Raw genomic sequence first — 18839 nt, forward strand, 5'->3', positions numbered from 1 at the left:
AATTGGTAACTGGAAGTGCCTGAAGAGAGGATGGTGAATAATACAAATAATCAAATTACCATGGAATACGAAAGTTTTACAAATTTGGCAAACAAGTTACTCATTTTATTTTTAACAATACACTCCCAGTTATTACGGATTATTGAATCAAACAAATAGACAGAGTGGGCCAGGGCCAGCTGTGGGGAGGCAATCTAAGGGTGCGCTCCAGGGGTGCGTCAACTTACCCATCACATGTGCCCACTGCAATCGAAAGTCACTGCAAACCGGTTCACTGCAAATCGTGTCACTACCAAATCGTGTCACAGTGCCGTTAACACTACAATCAGTGAAGGAACCCACACTAGCGTGCCTAGCCTCCACCACAAGCCAACTACTAGAACCACTGAAAAGAACAAAACAAGAAGTTGAATAAAACACAATAGACCAGTTGGTTATATCTAAAATACAAACATAGTCAACTAGGGGAGTGGCGGTTGGAGGCACTACAGCCAGAGTGTACCAGCAACAATGGTTAAAATCTTAGTTTAACAAAAGGCAAAACAGCAGCTGACAACCTACAATTAAAAACACATATTAGCAACAGATTTATAAAAGTAAATTACAGTTACCTCAGGTAGCTATCATACCCTACTTACTCACTCACTCATCCACCTAAACGTCACAGAGGGTTCACGTGGCAACTGATAGGCAGGGAAAAAGCAAAGACAGCTATGATGCTACAGCTGCCTTAAATAAGCTCAGCTAATGAGGGGGTTTGATCTGGGTGGAGCTAATTTGAGGCTCCAGAGGTGCATTCAAGAGCAAGGATAAAAACCTGTAAGCCTGCAGAGAAACACACCACTACACATAACTATCTTATTCTGTGTGTATATAGATCTTAAAATGGAAAATCGACAGTTTTAGGTACTGTGGATTGCTCATACAGGTACTGAACACCATAGTGACTCTTGAGGTACAAAGTGGCATTGCAGGCAGGTCGAGACTAAAGTTAGCTGATTAGCATGCTACCTTTAGTAAATATCACAACTATTCATGACAACCACCAGTCATCATATTACATCATTTTGTCATTCCTTTCCAGTTCTATTGATATTGCAAGTTAATGCTTGGGTGTTTTACACTATAATTATTATGAACTGCACTTTCTTCAAGATTGCACATATCAATGTCCCTCAATAAAAGCACTGTCACCTAAATCCCTTGGCTTTTTTGGACTTTTGATCCATGTCCTCCTCCTTCTCCTTCTCAGAATAGCTACCATCACTCGCTGACTCTATCTCCATGATTTCCTCATCTTCATCACTGGAGTCTGAGTCTGAGGAGCTTGATGGGATGTCCTCTATCACAGTGGTTCTCAAAGTGAGGTCCGGGGACCCCCAGGGGTCCTTGAGGGGGTTCTAGGGGGTCCCCACCAAAAAGGGGAATACTTTATTTTTGTTATAATTCTATCCATTAGTAGCACAGTGACAGAGTGTCTCACTATTTTGGTCATGGGTTTCATACACTTTCTGTAATAAAACATCTAAAAGCATCCCATCAGATAGGGGACCCAGAGACTAAATCTTATCAAATGGGGGTCTGTGGGCTAATTTGTGGGTCCCTGATGTGAAAAAGTTTGAGAACCACTGCTCTATCACTCTCATGTCTCTAACGTTAATCGCCTTTCTGCTGCCATAAAATGAGTTAAAAAATATGGTTATACTGTCATAATCTTCATACCTGATAATATCTGTTTATTAGGGATGGGAATCACCAGAGGCCCCATGATACGATATTATCACAATACTTTTGTCACGATACAATATTATTGCGATTTTAAACATATTGCGATATATTGTAATTCATTACTTTTTTCCCAACTTCAAATGTGTGTCCCCAAAGGAAAACTTTTTCTCATGGACTGAAAAAGCAATTGATTTTATTATAATAGTATCAAAAAGTAAAATTCTCATGTACAATTTATATAATAAAAGATCAATACTTGACGCCTGTGTATCGATACAATATTGCCATGGAAAATATCGCGATACTATGCTGTATTGATTTTTCCCCCCACCCCTACTGTTTATGCAGTGTATACTAACATTTCCTCCAGTTTAAAACTAAATTTCACACATTGACCATTTTTTACCCCTAATCTGGCAACGTATCTCGTGGGATACATATACATTAAAAGTTGCTGAAAAACTCCACAAACACAATGACACCATATTTTCTTCATCAGCATATTAAGACAATACTCATATATACTTTCATCCATCCATCCATCCATCCATCCATCCATCGTCAACCGCTTATCCTGCGTACAGGGTCACAGGGATATACTTTCATTAATATATATATTTTTTCTACTGAAAACAAATATGTGTAATATGTAATTACATATGTCATGGTCAGCATGTCCTGCACCTCTGGCGGCCACGGAGAATTTTGATCAGGTTGACTAAACAATAACAGATAAATTGAACCAAATCATGTGACCAAGATACTAACACCAAGCAAGACTGTTGATAAATGATAAGTTGATTGGGTAAAAACCTTTAATCATGTCCTCAAGATGATGTTAAACAGTGTGTATCTCCTGGTGCACGTTGGCTGCTTAAGGGTTAAGAAATTATATTTACTTAATTATTCAGTAAAACCATGTTATTGCGGCTTGTCCACTGACAGATAATATGGAAAACGTAAGCCAAGAGTGTGTCACTGTTTCTGCACCACAGCATTATAAACCACATAACAGATAAAGTTTATACAAACATTGACATGGGATACACATTAATTTTCTCTGTGATTATGGACCATCGCCAAAAGTGCCCGCCAGCAATAATATCTGGCAGTGCTGAAACAGATCTCAGTTATGACAGCAACAGTTACTCACATAATCAATTCCTCTTTAGTGTTTTTTTCTGCAAACTAAAAGAGCTAGAACGTTTTTTGCTGCAATACTTTCTTTCGAGTTGAATTGATAGCTTTTACTATGAAAAATTCTGAACGACATTAAAAAGAGTCTGTAGCTTGCTTGACACAACTTGATTTGCAGGCTGATCAACATCCCTCCCCTCCTGTGACCAATTGTTTGACTGTTTAGCCTATTCAGAGCCAGTGAGCAACGGACTTTAAAAATAATAATAATAAAAACTATGTTAACGTGTGATAAAATAATTGTTGGCGTTAATTAATTAATGCTTATATTCTCACCCCCCCATCTAATCGTTGAAAAAATGCCTCAGATGCAAAACTTATTTTCTGACACCTAGGGCCCTATTAGCCTACAGAACTGTCCTATCTTAAGTCTTAAGTTAAGATAGGAAGAGTCAAAGATAGGATTTTTCTCAATTTGGGCTTTTAATTACTGTTTTTTGGTAGTTTTCTTTTAATGAAACATACCCTGAAAATGGAGCAGAAACAACAACCATCACTGAACTTCAAGTCAGATGACTAAAGCTGATGATACACAGAGCAACTTTTAGAGCAATGCTGCAGGGCAACGTTGCCGTCAATGGTAATGAGTAAAGATTACTACCGTAATCCCCTTCCCCCACCACTCTGCCACCCACCCCGCACCGCCACTATGCGTTCAAAACATAGTCGGACTTGCCACTAGCAAGATTGCACAGCAACATTGCTCAAAAAGTTTCCCCGTGTATCATCAGCTTTAGAGTTGTTGGTAACCTCCGTCGAGAAATCCAAATCCACATAAGGCTTAACTGGGGAGATTAAAGAGAGAGAGTGGGCTAAAATAGTGGACGCAGTCTCCGCAGCATAGGGTAGAGTGGGGTAAGACGCCCCCCTAAGCTCAATGTCTATTTGTTGACACATAAAATAATATTTTATAGGGTTCTTTTATATCTTGGTGATGGCCATGCTTAGGGTAACATAATATACCCCCTACTATGGGGTAAGATGCCCCCTCCCCCCTATGGTGTCTTATGCATCTTACCCCAAACATACTGATCTAGCATTTTACTACTTTAACCAAAAACTATAAAATCTTTCACTCTAAACAATTGCATAACTTAAGGCTCCACTTAATGTAAATATACATATATATATAAATTGAACACAATAAAAAAAATGTACAACTTATTTTAACTGACAAAAAAATTTGATCAAATTAGGTCAGAATAGCTTTCAAATAACTTAAATAATTGTGATGAAACAGAGAACATTATTAGTTCAGTGAGACTAGGGGCAGCCAGAAGAAATGTTCAGAAAAAAAAATTGTGACATTTTATGTTTTTTGTTAGAATTACCATGGGGGCGCATCTTAACTGAGGGGGCTTCTTACCCCATGTTACCCTATCTGGCACCCAGTGGAGCGCTGATGCTGTCCATTTACAGTGATATGAAGACACAGGCCACTGTAGTGTCCAAAGAGCAGATGAAACCACTGGTGGCTCCTCCTGTGCTCCCTCGCTGACCCCGGCAGAAACCCGTAGCCTACTCTTCTCGGGAAAGTTAATAATGAAGGTAAAAAAAATATAGGCTAATAATCATAATAAAGGCTGCGGGCTAATGTCATCATGTTTTTCGTGGAGGCCTATTTCTTGAATTTAACGATATCCTCCTATCAAAGACTTGCATTAGGACCCTTTTGTTACATCAAGCCTTTACATTATGTTTCCACTAATGAGTATTTTATCATCAAATCAATTTACATTTATTCATTTAGCTGACACTTTTATCCAAAGTGACTTACAATTGCTAATGTTATGTCAGAGCAACTAGAGTGTCTTGCTTAGGGACACATTGGTAGATGCGTCACAGTGGGGGATTGAACCCTGGTCTCTCGCACCAAAGGCAGGCATCTTATCCACTGCAGCATCACCACCCAGAATCAAATTCCGCCTGTTGACATTTTGTTGATTTTGTAAAAGCAATTAAAGAGCAACCATGTGGATTAAAGGAGTTAGCAAACACTACCTGGTGGAAAAGTAAAAGTTAGGACAGCTTAACAGTTATCCTAAAATTAGGAGAGTTTATTTAAGATTTTACGAAGTTAGGATGCTTCTGTAATAGGCTACACTTTTCTTATCTAAAGTTAGGAAAGGAACATTGACTTAGGAACTGTTAATCTGTAATGGCCTTTTTCCTAAATCAGTTCCTAACCCTTATTACCATGGTTACCAAGCAGTTAGGATAGGATCTGCCAGTTAGGACGTTTCTGTAATACGGCCCCTGCTGTATATTATTACTTCTTGTTGTTGTTCTTCTTCAAATGTGCGTATTCAGTGTAGTGATGAGCTTCTACACTGCCTGAATTCTACAAGAAGAAGAGGAACGTAGTGGCGAATTGCGGTCTGTATAGCCTGTTTGTCCATTTTCAGCTACTGTAGAAACATGATGCCGCAACATGGCGACGTCCATGGAAGTGGGGACTCATGGTTATATAGATAGAAATGGCTCATTCTAAGGTGATAAAAAACACAACAGTTCATTATATGAGGTCTTTATTCACCAGTGAAAACAGTTATGGATCTTATACTGCATTTCTGTCAATAGATCCTCAGAAATATTACACACTGGGTTCGTCGGGGGTTGTAACCCAGTTGGCAACCAGCGGTGAAGCTCATATTTGTGTTAAGGAGTAAAATCAACCCACAAGTAAGATCAGACATTTGTGTGATGCTGATCTTTATAGTTATTGTCACAGTAACTTGCCAACTATGGCAGTTTTCCACATGAGTCAATTGTAATTTGAGACTGTAGAAAATGGTCAGAAATAAGATTGCAAAAAGCTAAAAGATAAGGCAAATGGTTGAAACAACCAGTTTCTGTCACTCCAAACGGCAGTAGCCTAGTAGGCTACAAATGTAAACCAAAACTACTAAATGATACCATTGAACGATGAAGCCATCCCATCTATCAAAGGGTACTTAGGCAAAAAAGATTGGAAAGCACTGAGATCAGATCCTACCCATTAATCCTCTTTCTTCAATATAATCAAAGAAAGGTCTACTGCCGGATCCACTCAACAGGTTTATTCATGTTTTTATATTTATTCCAAATCTTGTTCATACTAATTGCAATCCGTGATTAAATGCACACCAGACTTATACTGTAAACTTATGCTGTTGTGCTGTTGAACGTGACCTCTTCTTTCCTTTCTGTGTTTCAAAATGTTGAACTGATTTTGTACACTCCGCAATGTCCTTTGAGGTTAGCCCAGTAGTTTCATTAACAGCTTCCGTCTGTGTCTCTCCAGCCAGGACTTCACTGCTCCACACTACTGTCTTCCAGCTTGTATCTTATTTGCTTTTCCAACAGAGTTTTTGAGGCTGAACCATACACTACACTACCGTAATCAAGCCCAGGCTGAAGAGAAGTTTGCCCCATTCAGCCCCACTCAGGCACCTCATGATGTTTATGACTTTCTGACACTTTTGCACTATTTAGTTAATACAATTGGTCCATGTTAACATCCGCAATGCTCTTCCATAAAGCTTCAGATTCATGTCAGGGAGAGGGAGAACTGTTTTCCTGGTTGAAACTACTATTTTTGTTTTCTCAGCTGAAAATTTAAATCCCCACTTGTTTGCCCACTGCCCACAACCTTGTTAACTGCTTTGTGAATTCTCCCATTAATCATCAATATATTCTTTCCCCTGTTCCATAGTATCGTGATCTACCAATATCTGTTTGTATTTGAGAAAAATCATCACCATTGATCTTTTCAGTAATGATCAATGGTGATGATTTTGTGGGGTTCTATTTTGATAATTCATTTCCAATGAATAGTTCTATCTAACTTAAAGTCCTTTAGTTGACATCCAGTAATCTTTAACTCACAATTCCCTCCTTCCACATCACAAGCTTTTTCCACAAAAAATAACTAACTAATTTGAGCTTTCCTTTTTTCCCTTTGTGTTTTTTATGCTTAATTTACCCTTTAACGCTTGGTGTATCTATTATTGTTTATTTCTGCACAGGTAGGTGCCAGGTTTTGATAAAGGAGAAAGCAGATGACATCTCTGGCTCTGCTGCATTAATTTTGATACTTTTTTAACACTCTAAATTGTGAGTCAGACAATATTTGCAATGTTAAATAGGTGGAGCTTTCTGCTCTTTACATTCCTTGTAAGTTGGTATGTGGCCTCAGGTCCATAGATAGGAACGCCCTAATTGATCTGGTATCACAGATAAAGAAAAACATTGCATCTCTGCATCTTTAGAAAAACTTTCCTTAAGACTTCAGACTGGCAGAGCCACTAATATCTTCTTACATACTTTTACTGCGGGCCTTTTATATTCTTGAAGTTTTATCATTTTGTATCCTGGTTGCCTTTAATATTTTCATTATTACTATGGTTTTTGCTTATAATTTACGGCTCTATGTTTGTTTGTGTCCTTTGTCTTTGATTTACTTATGATTATGAAGCCCTTTGTAACTTTTTGGAAGAGTTATATTATTGTTATTTTTTAAAAGTTACATTTTCTCCGCTATAGTAGTGTTTGGACTTCTTTTATACAATCAGGTTTGGACTGAGGTGGGCTGGGATTTAGACACCATATAATCACATCACCAGCTTGAGTCCACTAGAGACCTCTGTTGCATGTCTTCCCTCATCTCTTCTTCATTTCCTGTAAGCTCCCTACTATACACACTCTCATAAAATTACAAAATGGCCAAAAACATGTCGTGTTGGACTCAGTCAGACCCGTAGGGACTATTAGGCTATTAAAAAGAACACAGCACATGCAGTAATTATTGCATTTAATCCACACTTTCTTTGTCAATGCTTTCATTAACATTATGGTGCACATCTTGCTTCTCCTCGGGGCCCTTTGTGTGTTTTGGATGCAACTGCTTGAACGAGAATTTAGGCATCCGTGACCAAAAACCCCCATCTGTAAAGAAAGACAGGAAAACTGGGCTAAAATACAAGAAAAGATCAACACTTTATCCCAAAATGCTCCTGATTCTTTGTAATTTTACCACTAATTTATAGTTTTCTGTTTTATTTTTGGGGGGTTATTGTTATGTAAAATTATTTTTGGTAAAGTTAAGGTTAGGTTTTCTTCCTTTCAACACATCACAGACCAAAAACAGGATTTATTTTTGTACAAAAAAGCATGAATTTGCTGTGATACAGGGCTAAAAACTTTCATTTATGAGAACACTATAGTTAAAAATATATACATGTCTCATATATAACAAGGGGCCTAGCTTCAGGAACCCCTTTAACTTTCATTTGGCTTTTTACTCACCAGTCATTTGGTTTGTCCTCCAGCATTTGAGCTCTGAATGCCAAACACTATCCAGCCAAAGCAAGAACCAGCTGATGCAGAGGCCCAAGAGCAGTCCAACTATCACGTCCTTCTCCTGCCTGGTCATGATGTCACTCAAAAAGTAGATTTCACTAGAATCCACCCCAGCTCGGCCCCCGTTATATGGAACAACATGATAGACTTGATCGCTGCAGCAGACAAAGCAGTAACCAGTGGTGGCGGATTTGCACATAGAAAAGTAAAGAGACACCAGCATCAGTGGACAGAAATGAACCCATGATGCTGAAACATGATATAGGAGAATGTGCATTTTATTTTATCTGATAACAAAATCTGAGATCCTCACTCCCCTGTCGTACATTGAACTTACTATACTAATATGAACTTGTCTCAATAGATACAGTTTGTGGTTGTTTGGTGCAAATGTTTCCAACATGTAAAATTTTTAAGAAAGAGCATCATTTATTTATTAATACATACATAATAAAGTATAAAATGTTTCATCCTACACAGGCTATTAATTTAATTTATTAGCAGAGGTGGTAATCCACCCAGATCCTGACACATCTCCTCTTGTGATCAATTAAGTTTGTAAATGACAGCAAAAAGCTACAATAAATAAAAACTTTATTTCTGTTTAAACCACTGAGTGAAATAATCATCAAACTTTAAAATACATGGCAAGTATAGGCCTATGCTGTGTATGTGTGTGTAGGCCTATATATAGGCTACAACACCCAGGGTTCCTAGTGAGAAATCATAACAAATGCTGTGTGAATTCAGGATTACTGAAACAGGAGCTCACTGTCCAATTTGATTGACATCAAAGCAAGTTTTCGAATAGCCTATAACGTTTAGCGTGTAGTTTGTCTCACAAAACCAATATAAACTAATATTTTCTACACCTAGCCTACACTTGGATTGTAATTTACCTTCCGCAGGTGCAGGCGCAGACACCGTCTTCCCCTCGCGTTAACGATAAGATGAAGTTGTGAAATCGGTCAAAAAGCGCGGTCATGTCCGTGAGAAAAGTCAGTCTGAAACAAAAAAACTGTCGACAGAAATATGTTGATAAACTTTACGATCTGACACTAACGTTGTTTTTTTCTGTCACAGCAGAAGACCATGAAATTAGGAACATCATTGTGCCTTCGTGTCCAGACTCTTCACTTTAAGCTGACATATTGACGTTAGTGCTCTTCAAGACAACACAACGGGGCTCCCGGCAGCTGCATGTGCCTTAGCTGACTGGCGTGCTCAGCTGGGGAAGAGCTGGTAATGAAATTTCAGTCACAGGTACTTTAACAAACCAGTGTTTTTTTGTTGTTATTTTGAACGAAATATTATTTTTATTATTTAGTTATGAATTAATACGTGTTCATGGTAACGTTTATTAGTTACCGTGGTGATAACGATTTAAATTCGATTTCCTTTGAATTTGAGTCGCAGTCTAACGGTCGGTTGGATAGCGTTACATACGGGTAACGGATTACTACTTGTCTACCTATTAATTGATATCTAGGTAGAGTTATAGAGTAATTAATTATAATCTATTAGGACAGACTCCATTCTACACCGATAATTCACATGTAGCCTACTGTCATTATGCATTACCCAGGTTTACAGCTTTATTTAGAACACCTACACACGGTTTCTGTCAGTGAACCACAAGTTGGAGCTGCAAATGTGAATTAGCTACTATCCAAAGCCAAACTAAGGACATTATTTACATGTTTTTGCCTAAATATTTTAAAATAATCAAAATGTCCTTGCTTGTCCACAGAGGGCTATAACTCTAATCTGAAAACATCCAGTAGCTTGATAGTGGTCCACTGATGTAAGTGCAAATACTGTCATTAGCCTACTCATTTTCAATCTTACATTAATGCTGTTACATAAAACCACCATGAACTAAAAAAACTGAATTAAATGAATTAAATATCAAAAAGCAAATAAAGAGTCCTGCCATGTTTCTTAGAGATGTTTCTTTCTTTAGTGGATTCATATGTACATACAGAAAAATCAGGCACTCTGAGCTGAGCTCGCAGTTTGCAAATAATTACAATGCTTCAATTCTTTAACATTTACAAAAAAAATACTATGCCCTGAAAAACAGCATATCCAAGTTTAAATATGAATCAACACATTATATTGGAAACACATTGGAGGAGAGCCTCAGAGAGGTCTAGGTTTGGTTATTCATTATTAGCCCACCCACTTTAACTTAATCCTAAATAATCTATAAGACATGGTCGCACAAAAACACTCATTCAGTTCAATTAATTCTCCCCTGTCTGAAACACATTTACACTGTCCCAAGTCAGAAATAAAAATCTGACATATGCTTAAATCAATTACAATTATAGATCTGGAAAGAAAAAAAATCTGCATCAATATGCTGTACTGAACAAAATCAGAGGGACTTGTAAAGGAGTTGTTGAATCAGGGGGTGTGGGTGTTATGGCTCTCCCTGAGGAGACATGGTTGAGTGATTTCACTGGACTGGGATGGAGGGAGGACCTTGGCCTGACCTTGATACGGAGAAATAAAGGCAGAGCAAGAGCAGCGAGTCTGTCCTCTGCATAGAGGAAAAACCCATCATCACCAATATGTCCGACAGCAGCCATTTGTTAGGTCCTGACCCTAAGCTGTGTGTGTGTTTTGTGTGTGTGTGTAGGCACACAATCTGTATGTACTGTGCGTAGATGACTGAGGAATACAAAGTGTGTGTGTGTGTGTGTGTGTTGTTGCTTGATTGCTTGTGGTCTGGGCCTGTGTTTATTGCAAATTTCTATTGCGTATCAGTAGAAACAGACAGTGTGAAGAAAAGGCCTGTTGCTCTTCTCCTCGAACTCCTGTAGGAGCTCATCGATTTCATTCTCCATGTCGTCAGTGTGCTGGATCTGCAGGGGTGGGGGAGGAGGCACATTAAACACAGTCTGCACACACACATTTGCACCAATGAACTTAAATCAATCTTTGTACTCCATTTATGAAACATAGCACCCTTTCATAGCACTGGCAGCATTGTCATTAGGTGACCACAGAATCTCCTATTTGGGAAATACACTGGAAGGCACATTATGCACACTAAAAGACCGTTTTATTCATATTACTTATGGATATAGATTGACTGCATCATTTTCATTATTAAACCACAATGTCATCAATAACTCAGAGTGTCTGTTGCACTCTGCCCTCAGTAGGAGACACTCACACATTGACACAGCTCACAGATGAGGAAAGCACCCAGCGTGGCTTCCTCGTGGTTATCCTGAATGTCTACGTTGATGACGTGCACAGGCTGTAGAGTCTCCTGCTCTCTTGAATTTAAATCTGGGGAACGATAACAGATTAAAAAAAGAAAGTGTGTGTCATACAATCAGAAGTGTTGGGAGTAAAAACTTGGTCTGCGCAAATAATTGAGGAGTAGGTGTGCGATTGTGTATGCCCACAAAAACTAGCACCAAAGCAGTGTTCTTGCAAGGGGCGCCGCATGATCAACATATCTCTTCAGTAATTACACATTTCTTATAAGAAGCCTCACCCTCCAGCACTTGGTCATAGACTCTCTCTTCACAGGTGATCACCAGGTCAAACTTATCCTTGCAGCTCTGAAAGCGCTCCGGCTTTGATTTGATGCGCTTGTTGCGGTCCAGCATGTGCAGTATGCCGTTCTGTGTGTATCTGAAGAGTGGGGAGGTCAAGGAGCACAGCAGGAGCGAGAGAAGCATTTAAAAGTAACACAACACATTCAACAGACTGTTAGAGACAGGATCTCAGTCAACAGAACAAACAGGCCAATACCCAGTGAGCCTGTGTAAAATAGTAAGATATGCACCTGCCTCTATGAGACTGTATATTTTGTTTGCCTTATGGGAAACATGCTTCAAATGGCGTCACTAAGTGTTTGTATTAGACAAACTCCAGCCCCCTCTAGTGGTGTCTAAAGCCTACTAATCCTTAGTGGTAGGTCTGTTGAGGAAAAAAAAAAAAAGATGACAAAAGAGGTAAATAGAGGAACAGCATTTTTGCATAATGTCAGTAAAATGTTAAACTTTTGACTGTGATCAATCCATTCAGCAAAGTTTTAATATTAACATCATCAACAAGCCTTACTGATAATAGCAGGCCGACATGTGTTGTCCTCACCACAAATGTAATTATTCACTCCATGTTTCTAAAACAAAGCCAAAGTGAGTTTATGTTGCCCCATCACTACATGGCTATCCTGCAAGACATGGCCAAATACATGAATAAAAAAAGACCAACCACTATGATGAGTTGTCTATAGCAGTGGACTATATTTTCAAGAAATCCAAGTCACAAGAATACAACAAATAGAGTACAATTTGTAATACAGATTTGACCTCCCAACCTAATCTGGTAAAATTTACACCTCCAAAATAGTAACATCATTAGCAAAAGCAAGCAATAATTTGGTGAAGCACATCTATCCTACTTTTGAGCCTGGATTTTCACTTAAGTGGCCTATTTACCCAGAATAACTGAAGGAACAGGCCTACATTTGGCCTAGTCTACAAAGTTATTATCTGAAAGCCTTAAAATATATAACAAAAAAGCAGGTTCAAATTTAGATTGCTCACTCACTGGAGACATGGATTATTTGAACTACATCAATGAAGACCAAAAAGTAGCACCTGTTACTTTTACTTAGTCAGTACTCACTGACAGGAGCAATAATGTTGATGAAATCAAAGACATTGTGGAAATCACTCACTATTGCAGATTTTACTTCAGCAAATTCCAGGCTATTTATAATGCGTTCCAAGGTTGCATGTGTGTAACGCATGTGGTTGTAATAAATGATTATATCAATACCAATAATATTTAAAGATGTGGCTCAGGAAGCCACTTCTTCAAACAGGATGAAGAAGCCTATTCCTTGTTTAATGTATTCCCTCTCCGGGAAAATTGCACATGATTTATACTTGTTAAATTCCCTGTTGGTTGTTCTTTCAGTCACTGTCATCTACATGTGACCACTGGTTTTCTTTGCCAATAGTTCTCCTGTGGTTGGCTTCTTCATACTTTCTATTTAGTTAAAGTTTGTTTGTTAAAGTAGTGTTTATTACTGACACACCAGTGACAGTTAATAAAAGCAATTGACTACAAAAGACAAGCAAGTCAGATTTTAAATTGAATACTAGCAAAATATATTTTAAATTTGTCTAATTTACTCAAACTGCTAAAATATCTACTGTGTCTATGTTGAAAAACACAGGGAAACTGCAGTAGCGTGGAACAACAGCATTAACATTAAGACCCTCACAAATACAGACAGTTTATGATCTTCACCAAATTGCACTTACTGCTGCGTGGCTGTTGTATTGCAAGGTGTCTTTCCATCCTCTGTATTTTATAGGTTTAATAACAAAGCATATATCTGTGACACATTTAAAATCCCTGTACTTGATTTACCCATCGGTGTGGTCCCGTCTGCTGTGCCGTTCAAATGCCGTGACACTTGCATCAACTTCCACAAAGATTAATATCAAAACTAAGAGTGTACATGGGCCATGATTACTTATCTGGCTTCCAGCATACAGTATGTGCGTGCATGTGTGTGTATATAAAAGTGAGTGAGAACGGGATACAGTTCCTTGTCCTTGCGGACCAAGTCGTTGTACATCTGTACATATGTCGTTTTGAAGTCATACACATTTGGCTTATCCGGGGCAGGACCGGGTAGCTTCACATGAGACCCTGTCCCAAATGAACGCACGTCAAATCCACGTTTGCTGCAAAGACGAAAAGGACAAGACCGTAAATTACATACCATTTCTGGCAACACCACTAGATACAAGAAAACATTAGTACATAGAAGCAGAATGCAATAATCAGCGTCTTTCCATTCCTTACGTGCAAGGAATCAGCTTTTCAAAATGTCTCCACATACAAGCTCTAAACTGAATGTTTAATGTTTGGTCACAGGTTGAATTAAGACATCACTGCACACTAAGAGCGTAGGCCCATTTCCAGCTCGTCCCTCCTGTACTGCGTCAGTCAGTCTAAATGTTTACTAGGCAAGTGGGAAGTGACTGGACAACCCCAAACCAGCACACACTTGTAGTTTTACAAACAATTAAGTCTAGATATAAAATGTCTAACTGGGATGTGGATGAGGAGACTGATGAGAGATGGTAAGCTTCCCGGTGTTGCTCAGCTGCAGTTGCTCCCTTCCGGAAATGTCCCTAAAGGGGGCGCTCTTGTCAACATATGGGGGGGAGGGGGGAACTACATAACAAGTTGGGCCGGTACAGTATTTCGAAAGCCCTGAATCTGTTTGAAAGCAAAACATGTTTGGACCATTACTTTAGGCACTCGCAAACCTGAAACTTAGTCAAAACGTTTAAAGTGGGTCGTAGCCCCCCGTGTGACACTCGGGAGGAGCGACCCCATTGTTAACTGCGTTGAGGCCCGACGGACTGCCTGTCACTGTGTCGACATGGCTCGTGGCCGGCTCAGAAAACGGCTCGGTACCGCACAGATTTGGTTCACTTCATGATAGCTTTTTCCTTTTCTTCTCGTCCCGGCGGCTCATCTTTACCTGAGGATATTGTGCGCTTCCATACTGCGGTTCTGGTTGCTCGAGCACACAACCGCTACACGCAGCGGGTGGCTCGGCATAGCGACTCTCCGGCTGAAGCTAACCGACACAAGCTCTCAGAAACTAAATACAAGTAGTCAGTTAGATCCCTGTGAGACAAAATAAACAAGACAAACCCTTTTGTAACACTAAATAATAAAACCGTACGAGTACAAATACTGTGCGATTGGCTCGTCTTCTTTGGAAGCAGGAAGTTAAAATGGCGGAGCCCCTTCAGTTGAATGCGGCTTTATCGAGTGATGTCACTTCAGGGCGGAGCTTCCTGCCGTCCACGCTGAAAGATGTAACGACGTAGACATGACGTCTATAAACAAACATGCTGGGAAGACTATGATTGTCCTTCTAAGTCATATTTTACTACAGTAAAAGTGGCCACGAGAACACCCGGGGCAATTAAATAAAAATATCGCAACACTCGTGAATCAAATCTGTTGACACAGCTGCTGACACAAAAAGCAAAACACAAACATTACCTCAAACTCTTAACTAAAACACAAGTAGACACCATGTTACACTGTTTTGCAAACAGGCAGTGTGGGCCTACTCGTAATCCTATGCAATATTTGATTATATACTTATCTCTTTATATTATTAATTGTTTGGTAGCGCTCTTTTAAACTACCTTGCTTCTTCATTCATAAACAGTTCTGAATAGCAACTGCATATTTCTAATCTTCCCATAACTTTTACCTCTATGTTTTAGAGATAAAGGTGTTGCTTGGTTTTGTGTTACTCCATTTGTAAAGTGTGTATAATGGCAGCAACATGGTTTGTTTGTTTTACTATATCATATTGTGCTTTGCAGTGTAGACTCTGAGATGACACAAATCTGCATACTATTTATACTGCAGTAACTCTCTCTCTCTCTCTCTCCCTATATATATATATATATATATATATATATATTTCAGTGTTATGACATTATGTTGAATGTATCATGATAGAGGCTACATAATGCCCATTCTCTCCTCCTGATCTCCTAGTATTTTCAGGATACATTTGTATCGAGTTTAACCATCCAGAAAAGGCTAAATAATGGGATCAAGCCCCATTTTCTCCTATAGGGATTGTGTTTATATAGATATTTTGAATTCCAGTCTGTTTTTAATTCTTCTAAATTGTCCTGGGATGTGAAAACCTAACACACACACACACACACACACACACACACACACACGCCCACAAGGAGAAAAATAAGAACAGCTGTAAAGTATTACAAATGACCTCATGGTACTTTATTCACTGACAGCAGGACATAACGGCATTCTCAAGATGTTTGGCACAGTATGTGGAGATTGTACACAAGACTGGATTGCCCTTCACAAAATGGTACAAATACTGTACTGCAGACCTAAAAGCAAAACTAGATGGTGTGATGATTTAGTTAAGTGGAAAAATGTAAGTCAGTAAAGTTCACTTTTTCTTTGTCTCTCAAGGACAAGCAGGACACATCTGGGCACTTTCACAGGCTGCACATTTAGCAAAAACTGCTGTTTCGCATGTACTCAAAGCCACCGCATTTATTGTATTGCTGTTTAAATGCTGCCAGCAAACAGACTGACGGACTCAATCACAGACAACCTTGAACAAAAACATAACACAGTAAACTATTTTATAATAGTAAATGTAGATTACCAGTACTATTGGTTCAGTGCACCCTTGCAGAGGTTGACAAGGCATGTAATTTGCAGAGCCACAGCAGATTGTGCTTCAATTCAGTCATACCAGGGTGTGTAGGCCTATCATATTATGCTGCTGATTAAAAAAAGGACTATTACTGACAACAAGTCACTGTGATTGTGAGATTAGATCGTCATGGATGTTAAATGTAATGATTTATTTAGCGGTGCATCTTGGATTCAGTGTAACATCAGTGACGTGAGTGAGTGTGGTAGGAGTATGAGTGCTGTGTCGTGGGGCTCATGATGTTTTCTGTGATATATGCCACCAGCAAGCAGATGATGACCAGCATCACGCAGATGGCTCCCCCCACCGTTGTCATGGCGATGACAATGTCCTGCATCCCAGATGGCGGCAGGGTAAACTCCACACAGTCCCGCTGGTCTGCCCTCTGGGCTGGGTTGGAGTGGACCAGAGAGCGGAGGCAGATGCGGTAGGGGATGTTCTCATGCAGCTCAGTCAGGAGAAAGTCCCTGCAGCCAGATCCAAGATGGACACCAGCACACTCAAACTGAGTATAACTTCCGTTCCACCAGCAGCTCAACTCGTAGCCTCCCCGTCTGTGGCGGCGGCCACTGAAAACAGTGTTTGATCTGAGAGTTTCCCCTCTTGTCACAGGATCCACCCTGCTCTTCTGATCGGATGCAGGCTCTTTTGTCTTCACGTCTCGGCCAGTCATCGTGGATTCTCCCTCATGGGTCCACTGTAACAGTACGCTGCCATTGATAAGAATATTTGCCACCAGATTCCTCAATGACACCACTGTCCTGCAGTCTCCCTTGCGGCACTTGTACCCAGGCAGAGTGTGTCGAAAACACAGTTGCCCCCCAATGCCTCCCTCAATCACTCGGTAGGCACACAGCGGAGACACCCCATCGTCTGGGCTCCAGCTTGGTGCCCTGCCAGACCTTTCAGATGTCACAGTAGTAATATTGCCTCTGCTGGTGTTGACAGTGAAGCCATTCACTTGGCCTGTTACCTCCTTAAGCGTTAGCGATGGCCTACTTTTGTGGCTGTCATTGCCATAGTTGGAACTGATGTCAGTCTGTTTAAGCCAGTTTTGGGGCGTCTCCAATTTTTTCCTGCCTCTCACCTCCGATGTTGTTGTTGTTGATGATGATGATGATGATGAGCTGCTGGATCCAGCTGTCTGGTGTAACGTGCAGAGCAGGAGTGCCGATAAGGCGAGCAGGGAGGGTCGTTGTTGGCTTTTCATCTCACTTCCTCACGTCGAATTATTTTCTCTCACAGTGGATCAGATGGGCGATGGTACACGGCGGGCTGGTGTCTGCCATACGATCAGCTCTGCCTCAGTGCACACAGACGAAATCCCTGTGAAACAGGATGTCCACGGGCGAGAGGAGCGGGTATGCATCTGCGACAGAAATAACATTTAATCATGCGGCCATCCTGGCAGTAAGAGATCCGAGTAGTGACCTTGCAAAGGATAAGCGTGCATGATTAAGTTATGGACGCCTAAACGGCGATAACAGTCACCTCAGTGCAGCTTCCGACTCACATGCATTTCTACAAAATCCCTTACTTGTTTCGGTGGGACGTGAGGACTCCGCTATCGTGCTATCAGATTTTCTTTCGTCTTCCTGTCTGGCTTGACGTAAAGGCTTTGATGCCTGCTTTGTGAGAGTGCACGTGAAGGAGCGCGCGCCGCGGAGCGCTTGCGAGCGTGGGTGCGTGCACAAAATATTTGTAGTCATCAGCAGTCGGTTTGTGAGTCATCATCCCACGTAGTGCTCTGTCAATAACGGAGACAACAACCGGAGTCCTGACAGCACTGTCCGATGCATCCCACCTGTGCTGCTGCAGCTGCAGGCCCCTCACTTCAGATTAGGCCGACCTGTGCAATCAACACCCGCAAACCGTTTCCATAAGAATGTGCCATCTTTTTCATAATCTTGTATTAGTTTACATTTAGGCTTTATGGTCACAGAGAGCCAAATAGGTTTGAAGTAATGATGCTTAGATGTGCGTAGGCTGGGTTAACATTTACAAATGTTTTACAAAAAGCTTTAAAAAAGAAATTATTATTTTTGCTCATTGTTTGCATAACTGCTGGTGATGATTCAGATCACAATTGACTCAAATTTACCTTTTAATATGGAAAAATAATCCAAACCTCAACCCATAAACAAATGGTAGCCTACCTATAGCCTAAATTTTCAGATTAGAGTTTTGAAATATACTTAAATAGGCTATTAAATATTGGGGCAATTTTCTGATAAGGTCTATGGCTACCTACCTTTCCCTGTGCTTTTAGACATAGTTCAAATGCAGAAAA

At 40.0% G+C, this 18839-nt stretch overlaps 3 protein-coding genes across 3 annotated transcripts; all 3 read right to left on the reverse strand.

The window, feature by feature from the left end:
* Window positions 1-7700: 7700 nt before the first annotated feature.
* On the reverse strand, window positions 7701-9580 carry LOC119886238 (transmembrane protein 240-like). Its single transcript, XM_038696831.1, has 4 exons — window positions 9414-9580; window positions 9165-9283; window positions 8212-8420; window positions 7701-7851 (listed from the first exon to the last, which is right to left on the reverse strand). Exons 2-4 carry the CDS (start codon window positions 9248-9250, stop codon window positions 7718-7720), a joined length of 429 nt encoding a protein of 142 aa, XP_038552759.1. The 5' UTR covers window positions 9251-9283; window positions 9414-9580; the 3' UTR covers window positions 7701-7717.
* Window positions 9581-10200: 620 nt separating this feature from the next.
* ssu72 (SSU72 homolog, RNA polymerase II CTD phosphatase) lies at window positions 10201-15073 on the reverse strand. The gene is made up of 5 exons (XM_038696818.1): window positions 14804-15073; window positions 13851-13994; window positions 11780-11919; window positions 11450-11568; window positions 10201-11135 (listed from the first exon to the last, which is right to left on the reverse strand). Exons 1-5 carry the CDS (start codon window positions 14881-14883, stop codon window positions 11034-11036), a joined length of 585 nt encoding a protein of 194 aa, XP_038552746.1. The 5' UTR covers window positions 14884-15073; the 3' UTR covers window positions 10201-11033.
* A 996-nt stretch (window positions 15074-16069) lies between these two features.
* fndc10 (fibronectin type III domain containing 10) lies at window positions 16070-18229 on the reverse strand. Its single transcript, XM_038696803.1, has 2 exons — window positions 18087-18229; window positions 16070-17918 (listed from the first exon to the last, which is right to left on the reverse strand). Exon 2 carries the CDS (start codon window positions 17757-17759, stop codon window positions 16734-16736), a length of 1026 nt encoding a protein of 341 aa, XP_038552731.1. The 5' UTR covers window positions 17760-17918; window positions 18087-18229; the 3' UTR covers window positions 16070-16733.
* Window positions 18230-18839: the final 610 nt, after the last annotated feature.

Source organism: Micropterus salmoides, unplaced genomic scaffold (genome assembly GCF_014851395.1).
Source record: "Micropterus salmoides isolate LMB-PRFRI ecotype aquatic unplaced genomic scaffold, ASM1485139v1 Ms_hic_scaffold_4, whole genome shotgun sequence".
Lineage (NCBI taxonomy): Eukaryota > Metazoa > Chordata > Actinopteri > Centrarchiformes > Centrarchidae > Micropterus > Micropterus salmoides.